Below are 26,702 nucleotides of genomic sequence, written 5' to 3'. Positions count from 1 at the left end.
TTACCTATTACTAAACTTTTTAGGCAAGACCAGAGCAACTTTTCATCTTGAGCAAATCCCTTCCCCACATCCCCCAGCACCCCTCATCCCCTCACGCACTGAGGTAAAATTCTTTTGAATTATGCAGTTTTCCAGTCTGGCCTGGTGGGAACGGAATCTCGTCACAACTCTCTATGAACCTGGGGACTGTTCTCTGTAATTCTGTTAGCCCATTCTTTTCCTGGCTTCCAGTAGTTCCCTTATATGCATGCAAACTTGAGGGGAGCTTTCTGCAAATCTCCAGGTTTCTGTCTCTGTGCAGCTCTTCTCTCTATGATGCTCTGTGCTATAAACTCAAGACTATTTGGCATTTGCGGACTCCCAGCTCCATATCCTCAACTTAGACTGCCAGACTTGGCCTGAATTCTCCTCCTTCTGCCATGGCCCATAAACTCTGATGACATTGAGCTGGTAAATTACGGGGTTCATCTTGTTTGTTTGCTGGCACTCAAATATCACTTTCATTGTCACTTGAAAATCCATTGTTTAATATATATTTTTTCCAGTTTTTTAGTTAGTTGTTTCAGGTGGGAGGATAAATACACATCCTGCCACTCCATCTCTTATAAAAATATAATCTTAACTATAAATGTAAGCATAAATATGAGTCATCTGTGGAAAGTTTTCACTGTTCTAATTTGATTCAAATATTTCCTGTATTTGTGTTGGGAGGGAGTTGTGAGGAATTATCAAGGCCTGAAGAAGCCATTTTAATGTGCTGTCACTAATATGAACTACAGCTCTAGATCTTCACTTGTATCTGAGTCCACCAAAAGCAAACTCATTGGCCAAACATTCCTATGTCTATTGTTGCAAGGGTTAATATTCTTAGAAGATAACTTACTTGATTAAATGCAATGAAATCTATAAAGGCACCCTAAATTATAAAATTTATAATAAATAGTGCCAAAATATGAGTATAGCAAAAATCCTTTTATTAGAAGTCATTAAATGAATTTTTATTTTCAGGGAGAAGTTGCTGAAGTTATATTTGTAGGTGCTAACCCGAAGAATTCAGCACAAAACGAGGTAGGCATCAGTGATTTTCTTTTACAAATGTAAATCCACCTTTCAGCCATTCATTCATTTAAATATCCCTCTAGAGGTTAATATCATAAAGACAAAATGTTCCAACTTGTTTTCTATCTTATTTTGTAGGTATGGGAAAATATTTAATGGGTACAGTTAATGTGGATTGAGTCTGAGTAAAAGCACACAGGAAATATATAATTGGCTATTTAGGACCAAATATAGCATAATGCATGTATGACTGCATTGTCTGTCAAGAAGATGTTAAGTTGAATACAATCACATATATGTATAGTTATGCACCATATATAATGATGTTTCAGTCGAAGATGAACTGCATTTATGACAGTGGTCCCATGAGATTATAATACTATACTTTTACTGTACCTTTTCTACGTTTAGGTATATTTAGATACACAAATACTTACCATCGTGTTACAATTGCCTACAACATTCAATACAGTAATGGGCTGTACAGATTTGTAGCCTAGAAACCAGAGGCTATACCACATAGCCTAGGTGTGTAGGTGGCTACGCCATCTAAGTTTGTGTAAGTCTAAGTCTGTGATGTTCATACAATGATGAATTTGCCTAACGATGCACTTCTCAGGATGTATCCAATGTATGACTGTATTCAAATATATAGAACTCTACCAAATGTTGTGAAATAATCAAAGGGCCAACTGAAGGATGTGTGTCTTTGGCTCCTTCTTCTCTTTTTGGCTGTCTTCTCCTCCTCTACACTACCATCTCTGGTCCTACCTGTACTGTTGTGGAATGGTCACAGATCCCTGGGCGGATACTCTCATGGCTTGGAGTCCTGGCACATGTGCTTTACTTTATCTTGAATTGGCCATTTCCCTATTATTTACTACTGGTGTTAATAGGGCATTTAATTATTAAACTTAAAAAATGACATTCAAAATACATGTCCAATGTTAAAATAATATAGGAGTACAGAAAATAGAATATATATGTTCTCTTCTACCCACAAACCTGCTTTCCAGAGGTAATAGCTGTTAAGAGTTTTTTAATAAAGCATTTCAGACCTTTTTGTTTTTATCTTATGTATGATAAACTATATACATATGAAATATATGTATTAATAAAATTATACTTCTATAGCTTCCTTAACATGTACTTATAACTACACAAGCAATAACTGGACACATTCTAGTTGTAAAACTTCAAATAATAAAGGAATTTATAATGGAAAAACAGTGGGCATATGACTGTGATTTCAAGGTCATGGTTTTTACTATGGCTGAGGATGCATTCCTTCTATCAATTAGCTGTTCTTCCCAGGGCACATAGTCACTTATAATCCCAAAATACCTTCCTTCCAAAAGAACCTTCCCATTCCTGTTCATTAAAATGTCATTATTGCCAAGATAACAATTGTGGCAATATAACATTCTCAAATGTCATTCTCAAAAAAATATGACATTGGGGGATAGTCTTCTACTTCTTAGGTAGTCAATATGCACCTGTTTGAAGTAATTTCTTTAGGAGGTCAATCTGTGCCATAATAGTTACATGTTTATAACATTATTTTCTGAAGATATCAAAGTGTTATATCAAAACTGCAGGTTTAGCTGTCATCTGATATGCCTAGGGTAGAGAAATTCTATCATCATTATTGCCATGGAGAAGCAGGAGAACAAAACATTTAAAGTACTGTAATGGTGATAGAATTAATTTTAAAGAATGCTCTGGGACTTAGTATAAAACAATTTCCAGTGCCTTCCTTTATTAGCAATTGTCATCACTATTTATGGAATGCTTACTATTTTGCAGGTACTATTTGCAAGTATTCCTATTAAAGTGCTTTATATGGATTATCACATGATTAATTCCATCCTTACAACTACCCAATGAGTTAAGTTTTATTACCTCTATTTTCCAGATGAATAAACTGAGGGCTGGAGAGAGAAAGTAACTTATATTAACTAATTATGCATCTGGAAGAGATTATGGTAGAGTAGTTGGGAAAAGATTGTCATATGTTTTATCCCTGATATTCAGAGGTCTAGACTTGTTCTTCAGTCTATACTCTAGACATATTCAAAAAGCCTACTGTATCTTCTCCATCTAAGGCCTTCCCAATGTCATTTGCCCTAAATAGACAGAAATAACTCTCTTTACAAGTTCCTATGGTTATGAAAACTTCCTTATTGAATGTAATTCATCAGTTGAATACTTAAAGAAGAATTTTAAACAATTTCATGGCCCACAGGTAAATAGGTGATCCATTTAGCAAGGGGTTATTTGAGCACCAGTAAATGACAGATGTAAAGGACTGTGATAAATATAGGTGAATTAGACATGTGCCTTTTAGGGTCACAATCTCAGGGACTTAAAGGGATACTAGAAATTTATAGCCTTTGTCTTTATTAACTTGTCATATTATTCAAATCTGCGCTTTGTTTGAAGCTGAATTCTTGGTCTGAAACAAATTCTTCTATTATAATAATCTTCCAATGGGGAAATCAAATCTTTTTATGCTGTGGTTTCTAGGAATCTATTATAAAAAATCTAGAGACCTCCTTTAGCACCCCAGGATAGGGAAGATTTATGTATTCTTTTCAATTCTTTCACGCAGGGAGGTACGTTAACTAATAATTCATTCACCTAGAGATGGAAAATAGATTAAACTTGACCATTTTTCCTTCTAAATCTTGAGGTGACTAGAGAAAGTCTTGAGATATATAGATCAATAAGCATGTCACGAAAAGGCTCGACTTACACCTTTTTAAAATCTCAAGTAAGTTTTATTTCCAGCCTCTTTTCTGCCCTAATTTCCAAAATTTGCTATCAACTCTAAAATTATGCTTCTTTCAAATTTCTAAAAAAGTCATGTTTTTTTAATAGACTGGATAAATTAACATTCTGAGTACATTGCATAGAATGTTAAGAAGAAAGCCTAAGAATATAGATGAAATTCTAACACATTTTCACACAAGGTACTGGTAGGCTAACATATGGTCAACAAGGGGAGTATTTACAAACGGGTTCCTAATTGCATTTCAGACCCATCAGACCTTCCTCACTGTGGAGAAATATGAGGCTACTTCAACATCGTGGCAGATAGTGTGTAATGATGCCTCCTGGGAGACTCGGTGAGCACATCTATTGAATATTTTTGTATTTCAAGCTTTGAAAACAGTTGGCTTGTAATGCTGGGAAGACAAATGAAAAGACTGGCTCAATACAAGGTATTAATGATATCAAATTCTCAAGGAGCTTTCTGGACATATTTAGTTGATTTATTAGATTTCATTTTGATTCATTTTTCTACAAAACAGTGTGGTGTGTGCTTCTGTAAGATTAGGTGCTAATGAGGTTATAGCTTCCATTCTTACAGACATCTGTTCTGTTTTTTTTCCCCCATGGTCACAGGTATTATTTCTAAAATCTAACTAGCTTTATTGCAAATTGGTTGAAAGGAGTGTGGAATAAAAGTGTTGAGATGTCTCTGTAGAGCTTGATATTTCTGTAGGGAAAATGAGTCTATACCTGATATGTATTGCATGTTTGTATGTGATCAATGATTCTTCATTTGAGTTACTAAAACACTATAGGCTTGGGTGTTTAACTCTTAATGACTTGAGTGAGGAGATAATATACTCATGCAATTTCCTCAGAGAGACATATCTCTACTTTTAGCTACCAAATTCCTGAGCTGAATAGACATTTTGAAGATTTGACAATGAGTCTGAAATAAGACAATATTTCTGTTCCCAAGTCTATAAATTTCACATTCCAGGACAGTGGCATGGAAGTAGGTACAGTTTTTGGCTATTTGGGTCTAATTCAGATTGCCTCAAACTAAGTGATATTAGTTTGTTAAATGTAAGTATATTAGTATGGTTCAGATGGTTAATTGAAAATAGGAATTTGACCATGGCCCACTTGATAACCATATACAAATATGGGCATAATTTTTCTTTGGTATTTAGAGCTGTAGAGTATAGGTAAATTTTTAAACAAGTAATGTATACTTATCATTTAAAAGGTTATACAGGTAATAAAAATAATGATTTATATTTAAATGCTAAAAGTTTTTAGCTAATAGCAGTCAATACTGAGGATATGTTTAGATCCCTGCCTTGTTCATTAGCAGCAGAATAATCAAATATTTGTTGAGAGTACTGAACCCATCACTGAGAAACATAGAATGTCAAGCACACTCTCTGTGCCCAAGAGATTAACTTTCAACATAACTGAGGATGTCAATCAGTTAGCCCATTGTATCTCACTGAGTCTAGAAGAGTGTCTGAACTCTCTGCTGTGATCTGCAGGGGCCAACATGATCTGGTTCCATCTGTTTCTCTCATCTCAAGCACTCTTCCATTCACTCTTCCATTTCCATTTTACTATTCCCTGTACCAACCGACCTATTTTCTGCTTTGTGGCCACATCAAGTTTGTTCCTGCTTTGTTTTTTTTTTTTGTTTTTTTTTTGTTTTTTTTTTGTTTTTTTTTTTGAGACGGAGTCTCGCTCTGTCGCCCAGGTTGGAGTGCGGTGGCGCAATCTCCACTCACTGCAAGCTCCGCCTCCCGGGTTCACGCCATTCTCCTGCCTCAGCCTCCCGTGTGGCTGGGACTACAGACGCCCGCCACCGCGCCCGGCTAATTTTTGTATTTTTAGTAGAGACGGGGTTTCACCGTGTTAGTCACTTTGTATTTTCTGTTCCTTCTTGTTAGAACGTTTTTCCCTCCAGATTTTTGCAGACTCAGTTTAAATGACATCTCCCTAAAAAAACTTCCATCTTGTTTTCTACGTTACATTTGTCATTCTTAAGATTTTTATATTTATTGCTTTATTTGTTTATTACATTTATTTCCATCCTCAACCCAGTAGAACATAAGCTTCATAAAACTTGGGACCATATCTATCTTGCTCCTTACTGTACCCTCAGTACTTCTAGAAGAGAGTCTGACATGTTTTCATTATATATATATATATAAAAAAAACAAATGAATCTAGATGTGAAAATAAGTGTCAGATAAAGGCTAAAAGAGTACTTTGCAATTCTACAACAGGAGAGACATCTTGTGGCTATCAGGTAAGGTTTCCTGGGATGAATATAATTTAGGTAGGTAGAAAGGTGGAATAAGTAAAGCTATTTCTACAAATTCCTGTTCTTTAAAGTTTCTCTTCTAGAAAGTAGACATTTTTGTCTGTTGTGTTCATTGCTGTATCTTCAATGTCTAGACAGTGCCTTGCTCATTGTAGGTACTCCCTGAATATTCATTAAATGAATAATCAGTATTTTTTCTAATTACACATTTTTAAGAGTAAAATTGAATTTTGCTTGCTTGTTTGTTTTCTATCAACAGTTTTTATTGGCACAAGGGACTCCTGGGTCTGAGTAATGCAACAGTGGAATGGCATATTCCAGACACTGCCCAGCCTGGAATCTACAGAATAAGATATTTTGGACACAATCGGAAGCAGGACATTCTGAAGCCTGCTGTCATACTTTCATTTGAAGGCACTTCCCCTGCTTTTGAAGTTGTAACTACTTAGTGAAAAGTTGGCAGATCATGTAAAGAACAGCATTACTCTGTACACATTATATAAGTGATTTCAAATGAATGTGAACTAGTGAACTACTATGTTGACTTCAATAATCGTCCTTATTTGGGGACAGATAGTTTACTGCTAATGGGGCAGAGGGGTGTGTGTGTGTGTGTCTGTGTGTGTGTGTGTGTGTGAGAGAGAGAGAGAGAGAGAGAGAGGTTTGTCCCATATATCTTGTTCCAGCAGCCATATAGCTTGTGGTCTACAGCCTAAAGCATTATTTCCCTTGAAGCCTTGGGGTTGTTTAAAGGAGAGTCCCTTCAATATAAAACCTCTGAAATATTAGTGAGAATGGCTGAATACATGTGAACAATGTTTAACCTATTTATTTATATATATAATTATTGAATGTTAGTACTGGGAAAGTTTATAGAAATCATCTAGTCTTATTCTTCATCTTACAGATAAGAAAAATGGTCTTTTCTTATAATCACATTTACAAAATATGATATACACCTTCACCATAAATGTATGAGCCTAATTAGAGAAACAGAAAATCAGCATGTCAGTTTTTCTTCATTCAAAATTACATAGCCTTTCTAAGCAGTCATTCTGGAGTTAACATGCCTAGTTCAGAGTTGTTGTGGATACTCAAATCATTTCTGGAATTGCCTTCAGAACTCAATTATGAGAAAGTCAGACTTGCAATATTTTGATCATGCCTTGTGTTTTCCTAAGTGTCCTTGTCCCACTGGATTGTGTCTCTTACCCCCAAGACTTATTCCAAGTGATTTTTTTTTGACTCTTTTCATTAATCAAATTCACCCCAAACCAGAAAGCTTTGCTGTTAGTGTAGATATTAAAAGTATTACTGGTTGGGAAAGCACTCCTCAGAGCAAATGTTCTAAATTAATTTATCTGTTCTTTTTACCATTTGCTCACTCACTCACGGACTCATTCAATCATAGAATATCTACCATTTATATGCCCAGAATTACAATGGTACCTGGGCCTTGATAATTAGTGAAATTGTACTTGGGATGAATGTGTAAGTGTCAAAAGGTAACTATTATGAAGGAGAAAATAATCAATTTAACATGTAAATTCCAGGGAGGCATTTAAAAAATCAGTAATCTTCAAGTTACATCTTGTGTATCATCTGTGTTGGATACTCTAATTTTAGGGTAAAGAGGCTCCAGACAGTTTGCTAAATACTATTTTGAAAGTTATTTTTGGGCCTTGTAAGATACCTAGCCTCATGCCCCAAAGAGTAAGATATGACAATCTGACATTGATTGCCTAAAAGTACTAATTGCATTTAAAATTCTTTAAGTTGACTAGGAGTTCCCAGACTGCAAAGCAAATTTCCAAACCCAGGCCATACTTTTGTATGTATGTAAAAGCTTTAGCATTTTAGGGAAAAAAATCAATCTGTATTTCAAAAATAAACTTTGAGGTCTGAAAATAATAACAATATTAATGATGGTAATATTAACATCCATTATGTATAACTTAATCTCAACATAATTTATTGAATTAGAATGAACCTGGAACACTTTTTGATGAATCAGTATCCTAGAGGCTGTTTCCATGGGCATTAACTGCTGGAGGATTAGGTAATCAGGGGTTCCAAGTCTTGTGATCATTTTTCTAATGACACCACAGTCTTTAGTGTAAAAGTTCAGGAGCCTAAAAGAACAAGTGATCCTGAAAGTAGCTGATCCCAGACAAGAAAATTATATTAGAACTCATGATATGGTTTTTTAAAGTATTTGTTATTACTCAGAAGGGTTCATGAATCATTTTCCACTACCTCTATGCCTTCTATTGAAGCTTTCGTCAATCTACTTGTGATTCCTGATAGCTCACTGGCAACTGTACCAAGGTGGTCACTGTATCATCTACTGACCCTTCTGCACCCAGCACTCTTGGTCCCAGATAACCCACAGAAACCTATTTTCTTACCAGCTGTCATTTCTTCTGGGCCATGCAGTTCTATGTTTGCAGTTCACGTGTAAAAATAAAACCAAATTCCTGGATTATCAATATCAGTTCTGTATCTATGCATAAAAGAATATCATGAAGTAACTGAACTTATCTGTTGATATAAAAACACAGATCCAATTCGTGTCTGTGGGTGCTGCAGGGACTGGCTCATTGGAGCCAAACCATGTGGCATAAACTCCTGAAATTGGTGGAAAAAGTGGAATATGGCAGATTGGGTAGGTAGGAGAACAATTTTGGAGATTTTGTTTCTCATGTTAAAGTGTCTGCATTTTATTTGCTGTACCCTGCCTACTCTGGTTTTAAGGATTCTGTGACTTCTTCAAAAAGCACTGAATAATCTCTTTTCCAGATCTAGATTTTTTGATGAGTACTGAGTAAAATTGTCAACATTCAATGGATTATTTAATAATAAATTAACAATTACACTCATAAAAATATTGTCTAATGAAAGGTAATGTAGACAAATGAACACTTTTTAAAAAAAAGAGGTGGAAAAAAGGGTGTTAGATTACATGTAAATTAGGTTGGAAAGTGATACAAATGACTAATAAATAACCACTGAAGCACAAGGGAACCGCTTCTTTATCAGTTCCTTTCCAACTTCTGAAGATGTACTGCTGGAAAAACACATGTGTGGTTGGCATTTCTTTTATTTTCTTTCTCTTTTTTACTAGTTGGGCAAAAAAATTTCCTAGGCAGGTAGCTAACTATGAAATGGTTTCATGAGCTAATTCTGAACAAAAAGACCAAGAATGAATTCACTTATGAATGTCCTTTTCTAATGTGCCCTCTTATGCTTCTCCTCCAACATAAGCAAGGTTACTGTCTTTTTCTACTATTAGCGCATGGATTCTATCTTTAGCCAAAAGGTTTCATCACTGGATAAATTTCTCATGTGTTTAGTTCTTCCAAATGATGCTCTTGCTTCCTGGGTATCCAACCTGACTTGCTAGTTTATATTGGCTTCCAAAATTTTAGAGTGATAGGGTATCGGAGAGGGAAATTTGCACATTCCTTACACAATTAGTTAGAATGCATTCAGCTGTAACTCAGAAAATATTCCTGATCAACATCCATACAAATACTGAAGACATTTATAACCTCACATAGCAGTAAGTCTTGAAGTGATAAATTCAGGTTGCATGCAGCCACTCAGTGGCTCTTCTTAACATATTGACTTAATTCTTAGGCTTATCTTCTTGGCTAAAAGATCACTATCTCGTGTCTACATACAATTGAATGAAGCAGCAAAATGGGAAAAGAGTTCTCTTTATAATCCCCTTTTGGAAGGTGGAAAATAGTAGGAACACAAGTTGAATTTTCCTTCTATTTCCTTGTTCAGAACGGTACCACACAGCCATTCTTACCTGCAAGGGAGGCTGGAAAAAAGAACATTTAGTATTTTGTGCTTCTAGAGAGTGAGGCAAGTTCTGATAGTAAGAAAAAAGAGACAGCCGGAAGTAGCTGTCATAAAAGTACGTCAGTCAAGACAGATTAGTTATGCTACAACATTAGAGATTTATTTCTTGATCTCATGACCTGTCCATTGAGATTAGCTGAAGGATCTGTTCCACACCCTTCTCATTTGGGTTCACAGCCTGACAGAGATTTCCATTCTAAACATTCTTCCATTGTGAGGGAACAGGAACAGGTGCTTCCATGATTAGGGGAAGGGACGGAGAATCATGCAATAGTTCGTGAAGCTCCCACATTACTGTGCATTTTTCACTGGGCAGGTGATGGAACTGGGATGTTTGCAAGCAGCCCTAAAGTTTACCACAATGGGCAAGGAATAATATCTGCATATCCAACTTAACTGCTCTTTGAAAAAATTATAACTAGTTTTACTCTAGAAAACATATTTTGGAAAAGGACACACATTGGAATCATGATGAAAAAATTGCTTTCTGTATTGCAAAATGTTTCCATTCCTTTAACAGATTTATATCAAGCACCTATATACTTTGTGGCAGAAATTATAGTAAATCCTAAGAATGAAACAATAATGAAGGCAAAGCTATTCCCTGCCAAAAGAAGCTTACAGTTTAATGAACAAAGCAAACAGATAAACAAGTAATTACTGTACAGGGTGACCCATATTGTTATTGTTCAGGGAATTAGAGAGAGCACCTAATATGGTCTTGGGGATGTTTCAGTAAGTTTCCTGGAAGAAATAACATATAAGCTAAGACTTCAAAGATATGTAGAAATTAGCTAGAAGAAAGGCAATGGTGTGTGCGTGTATGTATGTATTTGTGTGTGTTTGTATTTGTGTACTGGGCAAATAGACTATTCCATGTATAGGGAATATTGAGTACTTTATCAAGGTTGTAGTTAGAGTATAAGGGAAGAGTTGAGAGTGAGGCAGCGCTAAACTTTACTTTCATAAATAGCAATTTGGTTTTATACTTGTATTAGCATTTTTCCCCCTTGAGACTTCCCCTATAACATCAAAGTCCTTGAATGTATTTGCCATTTGCTCTAATACTAAAATACACTTTCTATAACCAAAAAACTTACCTTGGCTACCAGTTTCCAGTGCTACTTAGTGTCATCCTTCTGTCTTCAGGGCTATAACCCTGTCCATAGACAAACCCATGGACTTGAATTTATTCAGACTTCTTTTGCTTATGTCAATTTCATGTTTCCAAATCTATGATTTCTTTTGTTTTTTGTTGGTTGGTTGTACCTGCTAAAATGGCACATATAGCCAATGAAGACCATTCTCTCCCTTTAGATAGCATTCAGAGTTCCAGCCTTACAAGTTCATAAATACTTGTGAATACTAAAAATTTGAGCCACCCACATAAAATTCAAAGCATCTTGACCTGCATACTGCCAAGTTATCAGGGACCCAGCTTCTATTGGTCCTATTTCTGGATGTTTTTCAACCATAATAAAAAAGTAGAAGCCTGGACATATGGGGTCAATACTAGCTAGAGGAGAATAGAAGATCTACTATCCCTGTCTGAAATCAGATATCTGGAAACATTGACTTGCCCATATTTTCTGTGTCATTGTATTTTTTCATATTTAGTATAAAAGATTTACCCTTTTTTTCCTGGACCAAAGTAAGCTAAATGGACAAAAGAACTTAATAATCCAGCATTTGCAAGCTTAGGACAAAGTCCAACCACATCCCCTAAATGGCCAAGGGACAGTGATGATGACGTGGAGAAAGACACCCTTAAGTGGAATTTCAAGAAACTAGTGTCTGTGATTTTACAAAGTTGATTCCACTATCATGAGGAGAATACACCCTCTGGAAGACTTTCCCACACTGTGGACTGTGTTGTGCTGACTTGTTGCCTGTCTCTTCTCAGTTTCTCTTAATCTCAATAATCCACGAATGCAAGAAATCTCACAGAGACTGGAAGGTCATTTATAACCGAGGGACATAAATGGGAAGTTGTATAAAGAAAAGAAAGAACTTGGGCTGTGAAGTCTGGTCAATTTAAGATTATTTAACTTCCTTAGTTTATGAAATAATATTAATAATGACCTTCTATAATTGCTATGAGGTTAAGTTAATGTTTATGAGAGGATATTTTGGAACTAACTGGTTCAAATCCTAGTTTTACCATTTAACCAATATCAGACCATGAGTAAATTACTTAATTTTGTAAAGCCTTGGTTTCTTCCTCTCAGTTGCTTAATATACAAAAAGAGAACAATAATAGTACTTACCTTTTTAGGTTGTGAGATTAAAATAAGGTACAGTTGTTGGCACAGTGCCTGGTATATACATGCACTTAATTTACTTAGCTGTTAGTTTAGTTAGATGTTACTGAGTATTATATGAGATATTGCATGTAAGTATCTGGAAAATAGTAGGAACTAAAAAATTCTGCCATTGAGACTGGAATCATAGTTAGCCACAATGACTGTCCTTTCCCTGATCTTTTTCAAAGTTGTGCTTTGGCATCCCTGATATTAGTGTAGGAAGAATTAGAATGAGGAGAGAAATTAGTAGAATGATCTAGACTAAGAGGTAATGAAGTCAGAACAAGAACAAGAACAATGGCTTTAGGAACAGGTCAGAAAGGTGTGGCTGTATAAAACTCTAGAGTTACAATGGATACAATGTACTCATTGACTGGATAAGGTAGGGAGAAGGCAGTTACAACCGCCCAAACCCTAAAACATTTGGGTCATAGTAATGCTATAAACAAGAGCCAGGGTAAAAGGAAGCAGATTTCAGACAGATGATGGTAAATCTAGTTTTGGATGTCTGAGACATTGACAAGATATGCAAAAGTCCAGCACACAGTGGGAAATGTGGAGTAGAGACACTGGAGAGAAAGTGGGGCAAAAGATTAGATATATGGGAAGCATCAACTTCAAACTGATGGTTGAAATCAAGGAAGTTGATGATTTTGCAAAAGGGAGGGCATATAAGAAAGAGAAAAGAGATTCAGATGACGGGCCTTTTGGAACCACCTACTTTAAGGAAGATGAACAGAAGCAGGGCCAGAAAGTAATATTACTAAGAAGAAACAATTAGATGAGTTAGGAGAAGGGATAGTGTATTAGTCTGTTTTCACACTGCTGATAAAGACATACCCAAGACTGGGCAATTTACAAAAGAAGGAGGTTTAATGGACTTACAGTTCCACATGGCTGAGGAAGCCTCTTAATCATGGCAGAAGGCAGGGAGGAGTAAGTCACATCTTATGTGGATGGCAGCGGGCAAAGAGAGAGAGCTTGTGCGGGGAAATTCCCATTTTTAAAACCATCAGATCTTGTAAGACTTATTCACTAACATGAGAACAGCACAGGAAAGACTGGACCCCATGATTCAATTATCTTTCACTGGGTCCCTCCCACAACAGGTGGGATTTATGGGGGCTACAAGATGAGATTTGGCTGGGGACACAGAGCCAAACCATATCAGGAAGAAAGAACTCCAAGCGGGTCAATTATATCAAATGTTGTAGAGAGGCTTAAAGGGATAAGGCCTGAATTAAGCCTTTGAAACTTGACAACAATTTCACAAGAATGGAACAGGATTTTAAGGAGGTGGGGAGTTTTATTAGGTTGACTGACTGTGGAAGAGACCATTAGACTCCACACCACAATCTGCTCTCCCATTCTTCCATAGTGATAGTTTTAATTGGTCATGGATTAGGAGTGTATTTCCCAGCCTTGGTATAGCCCAGGGCTGCCTCTAGAAACTGGTTGTAGCAATATAGCTAAGTTCCGTTCAATGAGATGAGAGAAGTGATATGTTCTGCTTTCCTCTTGTACTCTCAAAAGTGATGGGCATACACTCCTGATATGGTTTGGATCTGTGTCCCCGTCAAATCTCATGATGAATTGTAGTCCCCAATGTTGGAGGTGGGGCCTGATGGGAGATGATTGGATCATGGGGGCAGTTTCTCATGAATGGTTTAGCACCATTCTCTAGGCACTGTTCTCATGATGAATTCTAGAAAGATCTGGTTGTTTTAAAGTGTCCAGCACCTCCCCACTCATGTTCTCTCTTGCTCCTGCTCCCATCACATGAGATAACTTGCTCCCCTTTGCCTTCAGCCATGGTTGTAAGTTTCTGGAGGCCTCCCCAGAAGTCAAGCAAGCAGATGCAGCACGATGATTACTGTACAACCTGCAGAAGTGAGAGCCAATTAGACTTCTTTTCTTTTTAAGTTACCCAGTCTCAGGTATTTATTTATTTATTTATTTATTTATTTATTTATTTATTTATTTATTTTTGAGATGGAATTTCGCTCTTGTTGCCCAGGCTGGAGTGCAATGGCATGACCTTGGCTCACTGCCACCTCTGCCTCCTGGGTTCAAGCAATTCTTCTATCTCAGCCTCTCATGTAGCTGGGACTACAGGGACACGCCACCATGCCTAGCTAATTTTTGTTTTTTTTTTGTAGAGATGGGGTTTTACCATATTGGTCAGGCTGGCCTCGAACTCCTGACATCAGGTGATCCACCTGCCTCAGCCTCTCAAAGTGCTGGGATTACAGGCATGAGCCACCACGCCCTGCTCAGGTATTTCTTTATAGCAATGCAAGAATGGACAAATACACCTCCCTTGCCCTAATTTCCTTCTTAAAAGGTGTGTAGCAAACAAGATGGCAAAAGCCCAGAGATGGAAACTTCGTGTTGAAGATGGCAATAATATAAAAGATCCCAGCATCCCTAATAGTTCAGTGTTGTTAAATCATCTCTAAAGTGCTTATTCTCAGATGATTAACTGAAAGGAAAATAAACTGCTATCTCATTTTTCACTGTATCATCTCATTGTTAAAGTATCTGGAACCTGGATTCTAAATAATATACCTCTTATAGCCCCAGGAAGGCTACCACTTATATACTTTTTCTATTGTGGTTAGGACAAATGTCAACATATTTGTGTACAATCAGAAAGCAGGTCTTTACTAGTTGACCTGTGGAAAATTGTATGGTGGCTTCTTTGTTTTTTTGACTCTCTGAGTTGTTATGGGTTGAAATGTGTACCCCCAAAATGATATGTTGAAGTCCTAACCCTCAGTATCTCAGAATGTTTGGAAATAAAATCATTGCAGATGTGATTATTTAAGATGACATCATACTGGAGTAAAGTGGGCCTATAATCCAATATGACTGGTGTTTTTATAAAAAAGAATGCTGCATGGAGAGACACATATAGGAAGAATGAAATGTGGACAGGAAGGCAGAGATCAAAGTAATGTCTCTACAAACAAATGATTACCAAAGATTGCCAGCAATTACCAGAATCTAGGAAGCTGACATGTAACAGATTCTTTTTTACAGCCCTCAGAGGGAACCAGCACTGTTGACACTTTGATCTCGAACTTCTAACCTTCAGAATCATGAGATAATACATTTCTGTTGTTTAGGCCACTCCCCATCTGTGTTACTTTGCTACGGCTGGCTTTGGAAATAAATACACTGGTCAAGAGATTAATGTCTTCCCCTTTAGTCACCTGCTAAAAGAGATTCTTGGGTGCCTTCCAGTTTAAAGGACCAGTAATTATGTCTCTTCTTTACTTTCCTGGATAATATGATCATTTTATGGCAAGTGATCTTGTCTATCATTGGTTGCCTGTGAATGTTATCTATCATTGTCAAAGACTGTAGCAAATTCTGAAACTAATTTACATACCATTAAATGCCAAATGAATCAGCTGGGATGCAGCTCTAACTAAAATTTTACAGAGAATAAATATTCTGCAATTTTGGAAATTGATCTTTTATGGGTTGTGGGTAAGTGTGAATATCTATTATATACACTTACAAGTTGACAGAATCAGGATAAGAATCATTATGCATGTTTCTTCTCAGTTGCAGTTGAACTGAGTTGGTCTTTTTCCTCTCCAATTTATTATGCAAGTATTATAAGCTCTGCAGCAAATAGGGGAAATGTCAGTGTATAGTCCTTTCTGTTTACCTGAAGGCAAAACCAGAAAGGAATTGTGATGTACTTTAAAAATTGTGGTAGGCCTAGTTTTAAATTAGGGCAGGAGACAGTTGTATTCAGATTGTAGAAAGGCATTGCAGAAAGTAATAACTGTTTTATGTGAGTGATTCACTTTACATTTAAATATGTGAATATGTTCTATTTCAGGAAATGTGTTTATGAATAGAGAATGCTTTACAGACTCTATTGAAGAGAGATCTTCCAATCTTTGGGGGGCTTTTAATTTTCTTTAAACAGTGTTCATCTTTTAGCAGAAAGCGTAGTGGGGTCCTGTGGAAATACTGTTTCCTCTTTGCTGGGGAATATGAAGCCTGACAAGGGGAACCTGAGGATCCTCTTCCATACATATTATTCTTCCTGTGCCTCCACCGTGGGAGGAGCATCGTGAGAATTCCACTCTGATTCCAACCTTAGACTGTCATTGACTATTCTGAGACCTTAAAAAATCCTTTTGTTATGGAAACTTTTAAACTTACAAGCAACTAGAGGGAGCAGTCTGATGATACTCCAGCTACCCCATTGTCCAGCTTCAGAAGGTATCAACATTTTGCTAATGTTGTTTCATCTGTCTCCTCACCATTCTCTGGAATGGAGAGGGAGGTTGAACTGGAGAGTATTTACCCTGTAAATACCTTAGTATATTTTTCTAATAGATAAAGACTTAAAAAAGTCTTAACTACAGGGTCATTCTCATGTCTGACAAAGTAACAATAACCCCCTAATATCATCCAATACCCAGTCCATGGTCAAATTTCCATGATTATCTAAAAAATCTTTTTATACTGGATTTGTTTAACCAGAGTGCAGACAAGTTCCATGCATAACATTTGGTTTGTCTCTTATGTCACTCTTAGTATATAACATTTCTCATGATCTCTTCTCTTGTGCCTTTGTTTGTTAAGGAAATCCTGTTGTTTATCCAGTAGATTTTCCCATTGCTTCTTCTGACCAATTGTTTATTCATGGTGTGTTTTAACTTCTTCTATCCTTGCTGTTTCCTTTAAATATTAGTTAGATCTAACAGTTTGATTAGATTCAGGTCATTTTTTTTTTCTTTTGGCAAAAATACTCAACCAGTTCTGCCATCGCACCCAGGAACAGAAGACAGCAAGAAAAATTCACTTTGACCCCTTATGATTTCATCTCCAACCGGACCAATCAGCACTCCCCACTTCTCAAGCCGCTACTCACCAAATTATCTTTGAAAACTCTGATCCCTAAATACTTGGGAAGACTGATTTGAGTCATAATAAAATTCTGGTCTCCTGCACAGCTGGTTCTGCATGACTTACTTTTTCTCCACTGCAACTCCCCTGTCTTGATAAATCTGCTTTGTCTCGGCAGCGGGCAAGGTGAACCCACTGGGCAGTCACAATAATAGTCTTCAATGATCTTTTGTATTTCTGTGGTGTCGGTTGTAATGTCTCTGGTTTCATTTCTAATTGACCTTATCTGGATCTTCTCTCTTCTTTTCTGGGTTAACCTAGCCAATGGTCTATTAATTTTGTTTATTTTTTCAAAGAACCAGCTTTTTGTTTTACTGATCTTTTTGTTTGTTTGTTTGAATTTCATTTAGTTCTACTCTGATCTCTGTTATTTCTTTTCTTCTTCTAGCTTTAGGTTTAGTTTGTTCTTGTTTTTCCAGCTCCTTGAAGTGTGGCATTAGGTTGTCAATTTGAGCTCTTTCAAACTTTTTGATGAAGGCATTTAGTGCTATCAGCTTTCCTTTTAGCACACTTTTGTTATATCCCAGAGGTTTTGATAGCTTGTGTCATTATTATCTTTCAATTCAAAGAATGTTTAATTTCTATCTTTATTTCATTGTTAACCAGATATCATTCAGTAGCAGACTACTTAATTTCCATGTATTTGTAGTCTTGAGGGTTTCTTTTGGAATTGATTTCTAATTTTATTCCACTGTGGTCTGAAAAGATATTTGATACGATTTCATTAAAAAAACTTATTCAGACTTGTTTTGTGAGCTATCGTATGGTCTATCTTGAAGAATGTTCCATGTGCTAATGAGAAAAATGTGTAATTTGCAGATCTTAGAATGTTTTGTAAATGTCTGTTAAGTCCATTTGTTCTAGCATGTCATTTAAGTGTGTTGTTTCTCTGTTGACCTTATGTCTCGAAGATCTGTCTAGTGCTATCAGTGGTGTATTAAAGTCCATCATTCTTATTGTTTTGCTGTCTATCTCATTTCTTAGGTCTAGTAGTAATTGTTTTGTGAATCTGGGAGCTCCAGTGTTTGGTGCATATAAACTTAGGATTATAATATCTTCTTTTGAATTGATCCTTTTTTCATTATATAGTGACCATCTTTGTATATATGTTTTTTACTGTTGTGACTTTGAAGTTTGTTGTGTTTGATGTAAGAACAGCTACTCTGGCTGGGCTCATGCCTGTAATCCCAGGACTTTGGGAGGCTGAGGTGAGTGAATCACAAGGTCAGGAGATCCAGATCATCCTGGCCAACACGGTGAAACCCCGTCTCTACTAAAAATACAAGAATTAGCTGGTTGTAGTGGCACATGCCTGTAATCCCAGCTTCCTGGGAGGCTGAGGCAGGAGAATCGCTCGAACCCACAAGGTGGAGGTTGCAGTGAGTTGAGATCATGCCACTGTACTCCAGCCTGGCAACAGAGTGAGAATCTGTCTAAAAAAAAAAAAAGAATAGCTACTTCTGCTTGCTTTTGGTTTCCATTTGCATAGAATACCTTTTTTCCACCCTTTTTCCTTGAGTTTATATGAATCTTTCTGTGTTAAGTGAGTCTCTTGAAGATAGCAGATATTTGGATTCCAATTTTTTTTAATCCATTCTGCCCTTCTGTATCTTTTAAGTGGAGTGTTTAGGCCATTGACATTCAATGTTAATATTGAGATGTGAACTACTGTTCTCTTCATCATGTTGTTACGTAGATAGCTTAAGTCATGTTTTAGCATTCCTTGTAGTGCTGGTTTGGTAGTGACAAATTTTGTCAGCATTTGTTTGTCTGAAAATGACTATTTCTCCTTCATTTATGAAACTTAGTTTTGTGGGATACAGAATTCTTGGCTGACAGTTGTTCTGTTTAAGGAGGTTGAAGTTGGAACACCAATCCCTTCCAGCTTGTAAGGTTGCTGCCAAGAAGTTTGCTGTTAGTCTGATGGGTTTTCCTCTGTAGGTTACCTGTTGCTTTTGCCTTAATGCTCTTAGAATTCTTTCTTTCATTTTGAATTTAGGTAGACTGATGACTATTTGCCTTCAGATAGCCTGAAGATCTTTTTGCACTGAATTTTGCAGGAATTCTCTGAGATTCTTAGATTTGGATATCTAGCTCTCTAGCCAGGCCAGGGAAGTTTCCTTCAATTATCCTCTCACATAAGTTTTCCACACTTATTATCTTCTCTTCTCCCTCAGGAACACCAACTATTCTTAGGTTTTGCTATTTCACTTAATCCCATATATCTTGGAGACTGTTCATTTCTTTTTATTCTTTTTTCTTTATTTTTGTTTGATTGCATTAATTCAAAAGCCTTGTCTCTGAGTTCTGAAATTATTTCTTCTACTTGTAGGGTGTTCATTTAAAGTATGGTCACCTGTGATGGTGGGTGTATTAGTCTATTCTCACAGTGCTATAGAGAACTACCTGAGACTGGGTAATTTATGAAGAAAAGATGTTTAATTGATTCAGAGTTCTGCAGGCTGTACAGGAAGCATGACTGGGAGGCCTCAGGAAACTTACAATCACAGTGGAAGGCAAACGGGAAGCAAGCACTGTCTTCACAGGGTGGCAGGAGAGAAAGAGAGAAGGGGGAATTACCACACACTTTTAAATCATCAGAACTTGTGAGAACTCACTATCACCAGAACAGCAAGAAGAAAATTCGTCCCCATTATCCAGTCACTTTCTACCAGGCCCGTCCTCCAATTTGACATGAGATTTGGGTGGGGACAAGAATCTAAACTATATCAGTGGGCTAGATCTATGGACAAGTTAGGTAGTTATAGAGGTAAGAAATTGGGAGTAAAATAGGTTCCCAGAAAACCTGGATGCTCAGTCAGCTGTCCTGGATAATTTATGTTGCTAGATCCAAACAGAGAGCACAAAGCTGGGCAAGAAACACTGGGGCTTTGGACCCTAAGCCCTGGGGACCAGGATTGGACCATCTGTGAACTTTGGGACTTCTGGTGCATCTTTGTCCTTAAGTCTACATCAGTGTTCCTTAAACTTGAGTGATAAATGAACTGGCGTTAAAAGGAAAAACAATCTTCATGGATCCCATATTTTCTTATAATCCTTATTAAAATATTAGTTAAATATGCAGAAAAAGAATTAGGAATAAATCATTTTATTTATCAATCTTCTGCAACTATATAAATAAGTAAAGAAAACTGAATACACTGAAAAACGATGAACCGTAAGAATCAAATAATAATTATTAAATGTGGTTCATGAAGCTCTATTACAGAAATTAAATCACTTGTAATGTGACTATGATTCTGACCTCTCGTAAGAGTCTTTTTGAGTCCACTATGCTATAGTGAGTTTGATGACTCACTTCTACTCATCACTCTTCTCTGTTTGTTCTATCATGAAGTTCATATTTGAGCAGATGCCAAGGCATCAGTTGATCATCACATGGCACAAGGCATCAATTACATTTAAACCCATCTCACTTCTTCCTTCAGTAAGCTGTGATAGTTTAAGGAATAGCATAGTGCAGTGATTACAAAGGTGGGCCTAGGAGTTACATGCTTTGGGTTTGAGTTCTATCCTTATCACCTATCAGCTATGCATCCTTAGGCCCAGCTAATAAGTGTTCTATGCTTTTTCTTCATCTCTAATGTCAAACTTTATCTCACCTTGTGAGGATTAATGAGATACACATGTTAAACACTTAGAATCCCTAGCACATAAGAAGTACTCAATATAGTTCCTAGTATGTTTATTATGGAGCAAGTTCACTATGCACTGGTTAACAATTTGTTTGCAGCTGGTGAGACAGAACACATTCATATGCAACAAGTTAAATTTAGTAGATGTATTACCTACAAACAGGCAGAAAGTGATAAGCCTAGGGTCCCGGGGAGGTGGCTCATGCCTGTAATCCCAGCACTTTGGGAGACTGAGGTGGGCAGATCACAAGGTCAGGAGATGGAGACCATCCTGGCTAACATGGTGAAACCCCGTCTCTACTAAAAATACAAAAAATTAGCCTGGCGTGGTGGCGGGCACCTGTACTCCCAGCTACTCGGGAGGCTGAGGAAGGAGAATGACATGAACCTGGGAGGTGGAGCTTGCAGTGACGCAAGATGGTGACACTGCACTCCAGCCTGGGCTAGAGTGTGAGACTCCGTCTCAAAAAAAAAAAATTAGCTGGTCGTGGTGGCAGGCGCCTGTAGTCCCAACGACTCGGAAGACTGAGGCAGGAGAATGGCGTGAACCTGGGAGGCGGAGCTTGCAGTGAAAGGAGATTGTGCCATTGCATTCCAACCTGGGCGACAGAATGAGATTCCGTCTCAAAAAAAAAAAAAAAAAAAAAAAAAAAAAAAAAGAGAGAGAGAGAGAAGCCTAGGATACATTGTGAGACAGTCCCTCAAAGCTCAAGAAACTTACCTGGGGCAGATGGTGCCTCAACTTCACGTGTCCCACTTGTGCTATAGCTGAAGGACCCAGAAAGGCAGCCCCTTCTGGATTACATACCTCAAGGGCAACGTGGCTCACTAAGCAAAACTCCAAAGAACATCCTGCTCCCAGGGGAGAGAGGAACAAAGCCTGAGCTATACTAGGCAGTTCTTGCCTAACTCAAAATGTTACATTCCCTAGGAGGGACAGGAATAAGGCCTAGGCTATTCCATGCAGTTCCTCCCTTCCTCAGGATATTGCATTTTTAGCACAATCTAGTTATTCTTAAGAACTACAAACAAGAAAGAAAGGGAGAACTTGGTCAGTCCAAGGCCCCCTGGAGAACAGTCTTGCATTTATATAAATATTTTGCCTTTGCCTGGAATCAAAATACAACATTATAAATTTCTTATAGTTAAGTATTGAATTCCTAGAAAGTTTCAGAAACATGAATGTACACTAAAACCAGAAGAAGTAGCCTCCTTGAACTCTTTTGCTTTTCACAACCTAATATGAGCCCTTTAGATTGTGGTTTATAATCTTTCAAGCTTCATGATTTATTTATGATAGTTGAATTATTGGTAATGCATTTTAAGAGATTAAAAGGTAACCATTTGATATAAAGAACAAATTTCAAGATTAAAAAATACCCTTATATTAGTTCTAGAACATGGGGCTGGACAACACTGTATACTTCAGTAAATATGTGCAATTCATTTTTACTACTAGAGAGGAAACACACTATTATAATGACACCTGTCAGAACAGTGAGCCAAGAAAAAATTTGTGTGACATGTTGTAGAGAGGTAAAGGTCACTGAATCTTCTGTAGGTAAGAGGCATTGACAACATTCGACTGATGCCAGAGAAATGTCACAAGTTTAATGGAACATGGAAGGACTTAGCCTTGAGGTTATATAAGTACATGGTCAGCACAGTAAGCCGTTCTACACAAATGGTGACAAAATGCTAAATGGTGATCATTTTAAGAATGTAAGAACCACATGCATCTTTAGTAAGAGTGCAAATAAATTGTGCACATTGACCAAAATTTGGCAGAGAGCTCAGCACACAGCAGCGTGCTGGGGCCCATAATTTGAGGATCGCCCCTGCCCTAGCTCCATGGTTCTCAACCTTGGCTGCACATTACAGATATCTGAGGAACTTAAAAAAATGTGCTAATGTTTGAACCCACTCCAGACATTCTCAATTGATTGGTATGATGAGTGGCTGAGGGTCAGGCTTTTTAAAGTCTTCCCAGGGTTTCTAATGGGCAGGAAGGGTTGAGAAAGACCATTGCAGATATTACTACTATACTGATAAGAAGAATAAAGCAGTGCTGGGCTCAAGGAAGCTTGTGCCAAAGAAGACAAAGGGCATTTTACTCCAATTCACCTTATTTACACTTCTTCCAATAAAACTGTATCTTTTAGTAGTGGGGATAATTTTCTCTTATCCTTGTATTATGTAAATTCTTTTCTGAAGATAGGAGAGAAATCTCCACTCTCTCTGAAAGACAGAGTGGTCCACTAATAAACTTCTGGTCAGCTCTAGAAGAATATTCAAGAGAGCACATATTGGCTGAACTCCTCTTAGGAACAAGGCATTGGCAAGTGTAATGAGTGGAAAAGAGGCCATATAAATATAGTCCTGGGGAGGGGGGCTTATTCATCACAGAATGTTTTTTAATTATGAAAATTGCAAAATAACCTAAATGTTCCTCAACAGGGAAAGTAGATCAATAAATTATGGTGTTCCACACAATGGAACACGGTAGTTAACACATATGAACTGGAGCTATAGGTCTCAAAATAATTATCAAAGTGTGAAGCAAAAAGGTAAGTGGCAGAAGCATATGTATTACATGTTAATAAAGTGATCTTTAGATAAAGTTTGAAAACATGCATGATAATAGTGTATACTGTTTTGGGATATAAAATGGAATAAATGAGAAAATGCACGTGAAACAATTGATACCAAATTTGGGATGGAGGTAACTTCTGGGCCATGTAAGCTCCATGAAAGTAGGGGCTTTCTTTCATTTGCTGATGTGTGCCCAATCCTAGAATAGGGCTTAGCACTTAGTAATGACTGGTAAATATTTGTTAGTTAAAGCAATAAATAAATGGTATCAGGGATGGATTTGCAAGGCCTTTAATTGTAAATATGACTTTTATTAAAAAAAAATCATGAAGTTCGACAAAATGCAAACATTTGACAGAACTTAATGATGAGTATGTGGGTGTCCATTAGGTTATTATTTTGACCTTTTCTATTGGCTTGAAATACTTCATTGACATTTTAAAAAAGGGCAGATGCAGAATAGACAAGAATTAGTACGACCGGGGGAAACAGGGTAAAAGAACGGGGGGATTTGAAAATGACAGATTTCAAATCTGGGTTGACTGGAGAATAGCACTGCCTATAAGAGTTTCAACAGCTAGATGAAAATCAGGGATGAGACTGAGGGATGCAATACCACTTTTGGATGCATGATATTTAAAATCATGACTGAATTTCATCTAGAAATGCCCCCCAGCCCACTGAAAATGTTCATTCTGATATCATCAGTAGTTTTGGGGGAAAAAAGTCACAGGATATAGTTTAAGAGCTTCACCCTCTTTGTTCCCCAAAACACGTTTAGACAACAAAATTAGAAGACGAAAAATCCATCCCTGGAAATGCAATATTAATGAAGAGACCTGCCATTTGACTCAAAGTTGATACCTGATTGCCTTATAAAAAACAAGGGATAAAAATTCTTTGCAACTGAAGGTGGCGAGCCCTGAAGGAGGAGCAACTGGAGGGCTATGCCTCTCTGGGTCCATGGAGCAGGATTATCTTGGGTCAGCACAAAATTGGCCTGCACAAATAGTACAGGCCCCCATGAACTGTTTTTGGGTTTAACTTCTGCCTGTTCTTCCCCTTCCCATCTCCAAATGATAAGGGGGGCCAACAGAGACCAGACAAACCTTTTGTGCTTGGTTATCTGAACTTGGTCCTCAGGGGCTGTACTTCAGCAGTCTGACTCTTAGCAGTAGGGCATTAAGTCACGGTGGAATACAAACTCTTCCACGAGAGTCAAGAGTCCTGAATTATTGTCCTGGTTCTGTCACATCTGATAAGCTTGGTACATTTCTTAACAACTTTGAATATTATCAAGGATTTGATCTTGAAAAATCTCTGAACTCTATGGCAGGTATTAGAAATAGATTGTATCTTTGGTGCCTTGGTTGAGGGATTTATAGTAGCTGCTTGGAAAACTGTATTGAAAAGAATTGAGAAATGTTGTTTGGCTCCTGTGGAAAAGTGGCTATGATCGATCAGCACTGTCTGGTCACCGGCCTCGAGTGGTGATTAGCACTGTCTGATATGGGCTGGGTCTGCGTCGGTGGTCAAATGATAGTCCTGCGTTTGGCCTTCTTGAGCTAGGGAATTCTATAAGGGGTTAGGAGGCACAGGGAGAGTTTCCAGTAGGGGCAAAAAATCATTACTTACACTACTTTGCCCCATCCCGCTCCCACAAAATACACAAGTTACCCTCTTAGCAGATGAACAACATCGAAACTAGAGAGGGTAAACAAAAACAAAACAAGAGTATTCATTCAAGGATGAATCCACATAAACGCTATGGGTTTTCTCTATGTTCAATCTGCAGCGCCATCTACTGAATTGGACAGAAAATAATGCAAAGACTGTAAATGTAGGCCAGATGACAATGAAGGAAAATGTTTTGTTCTTTATTTAAGGGCATATATTTTAATCTCATAATTTGCCTGAACTTACCTTATAGTGCTTTGATTGAGCTCTTTGGAGAGGTTCTCAAAGCTATCTTTAAAAATTCAGTGTAAATAACACTCATTCATAAGTATCTTGTCAATACATGTTAAAACATTTGTTTTCCTTTTTTTTTTTTTTGGCAGGGAGTTTGGGCGGGGGGCAGTGATTGTTTTTTTAGAGATAGGTCTTGTAGTCTTATTCTGTCGCCCAGGTTGGAGTGCAGTGGTGTCATCATAACTCACTGTAGCCTCAAATTCCTGGGCTCAAGTCATCCTCCTGTTTCAACCTCCAAAGTAGCTGAGATGACAGGCTTAAGCCACAGTGCCTGGCTGTTTTCTTTCATAAAACTACTATTTTAAATGATAAAGTTTAAGATTAAAATATCAAAACCCAAAAGTACACTTCTGATGTCACTGAAGTCACAAAGACCAAAGTGTCTTATTTGTATGTTAGTTTTAGGAGGTAAAGAAGTCTGGGTGGGAGAAGAAAGGAGGAAAGTTATGTCTGTTAAGGGTCTATTAGGTTTTGCTCCAAATTGTTTTTTTCAGCATTGTTTATGTTAGTGCCATGAAAAAAGTTCTGTGATCCAATATGTTTGGGAATTGCTATAATAGTCCCTCTCTTGAAGATTTACCATGCACATTAGGACAACACAGGTTCCCAGAAACTCTGAAGGCAAGAAACCTGTTTAAGTTTGTCTAATTCAATGTTTTTTACATTTAGTTGAACATGGCCTGTTTATTTTAATATGTTACCAATACCGGTCTCGCAGGTGCCAGATACTGTGCTAGGTGCTTCAGCCATGTTAACTGACTACACCTCCTTACAACCTTGTGATGTTATCCCTGGTTTACAAAGGAGGGAGTAGGAGTTGAGAGAGTTGAAGCAACCTGTACAAAGCATATAGTAGAAAATGGCAGTGCTAGAATTAAAACCCAGTCCTGCCTGATTTCTAAGCTCATGCTATTCCCACTGAATTACACGGCCTCTCAATAGGTCATTTTGGTTTTCACGTGGTTGAGGTCAAGATAATCAGCTTGACAAGGAGAGTCACAAGAGCCCCCCTTTTCAGTTGACATTTCCCTGGGATAGAGACACTTTAAAGGTTCTTCTTGGAGAAGCAAGTGATTTGTTCCTTTGAATGTTGGAAATTGTATCCTGTTTGTGATGAATAGTCTTTGTGTGTCACTCCTCAAAAACACAGCCATCTACTACTCCTAAAGTTGGCCCTGTTTTTTTGAGGGATACTTGGAGAGAAAGAATGTCTCCAAGGAATTC

The 26,702-nt window shown here is 37.4% G+C and overlaps 1 protein-coding gene across 3 annotated transcripts in view; it reads left to right on the top strand.

Moving 5' to 3' along the window:
- Positions 1–6,827, top strand: part of ASAH2 (N-acylsphingosine amidohydrolase 2) — a 70,041-nt gene extending 63,214 nt beyond the window's left edge. For all 3 annotated transcript variants that reach the window (XM_038009218.2, XM_007963452.3, XM_038009219.2), the window contains 3 exons: positions 1,009–1,068; positions 4,099–4,187; positions 6,411–6,827. In XM_038009218.2, the coding sequence (XP_037865146.2) occupies positions 1,009–1,068; positions 4,099–4,187; positions 6,411–6,600 (339 nt within the window). In that variant the 3' untranslated portion in view covers positions 6,601–6,827. The remainder of the gene's footprint in view (positions 1–1,008; positions 1,069–4,098; positions 4,188–6,410) is intronic.
- The last annotated feature ends 19,875 nt before the right edge of the window (positions 6,828–26,702 follow it).

The sequence above is a fragment of the Chlorocebus sabaeus genome, chromosome 9, assembly GCF_047675955.1.
Source record: "Chlorocebus sabaeus isolate Y175 chromosome 9, mChlSab1.0.hap1, whole genome shotgun sequence".
Classification (NCBI taxonomy): Eukaryota; Metazoa; Chordata; class Mammalia; order Primates; family Cercopithecidae; genus Chlorocebus; species Chlorocebus sabaeus.
The sequence above is the reverse complement of the archived record's forward strand: the minus strand, read 5'-3'. Positions and strand labels throughout refer to the sequence as shown.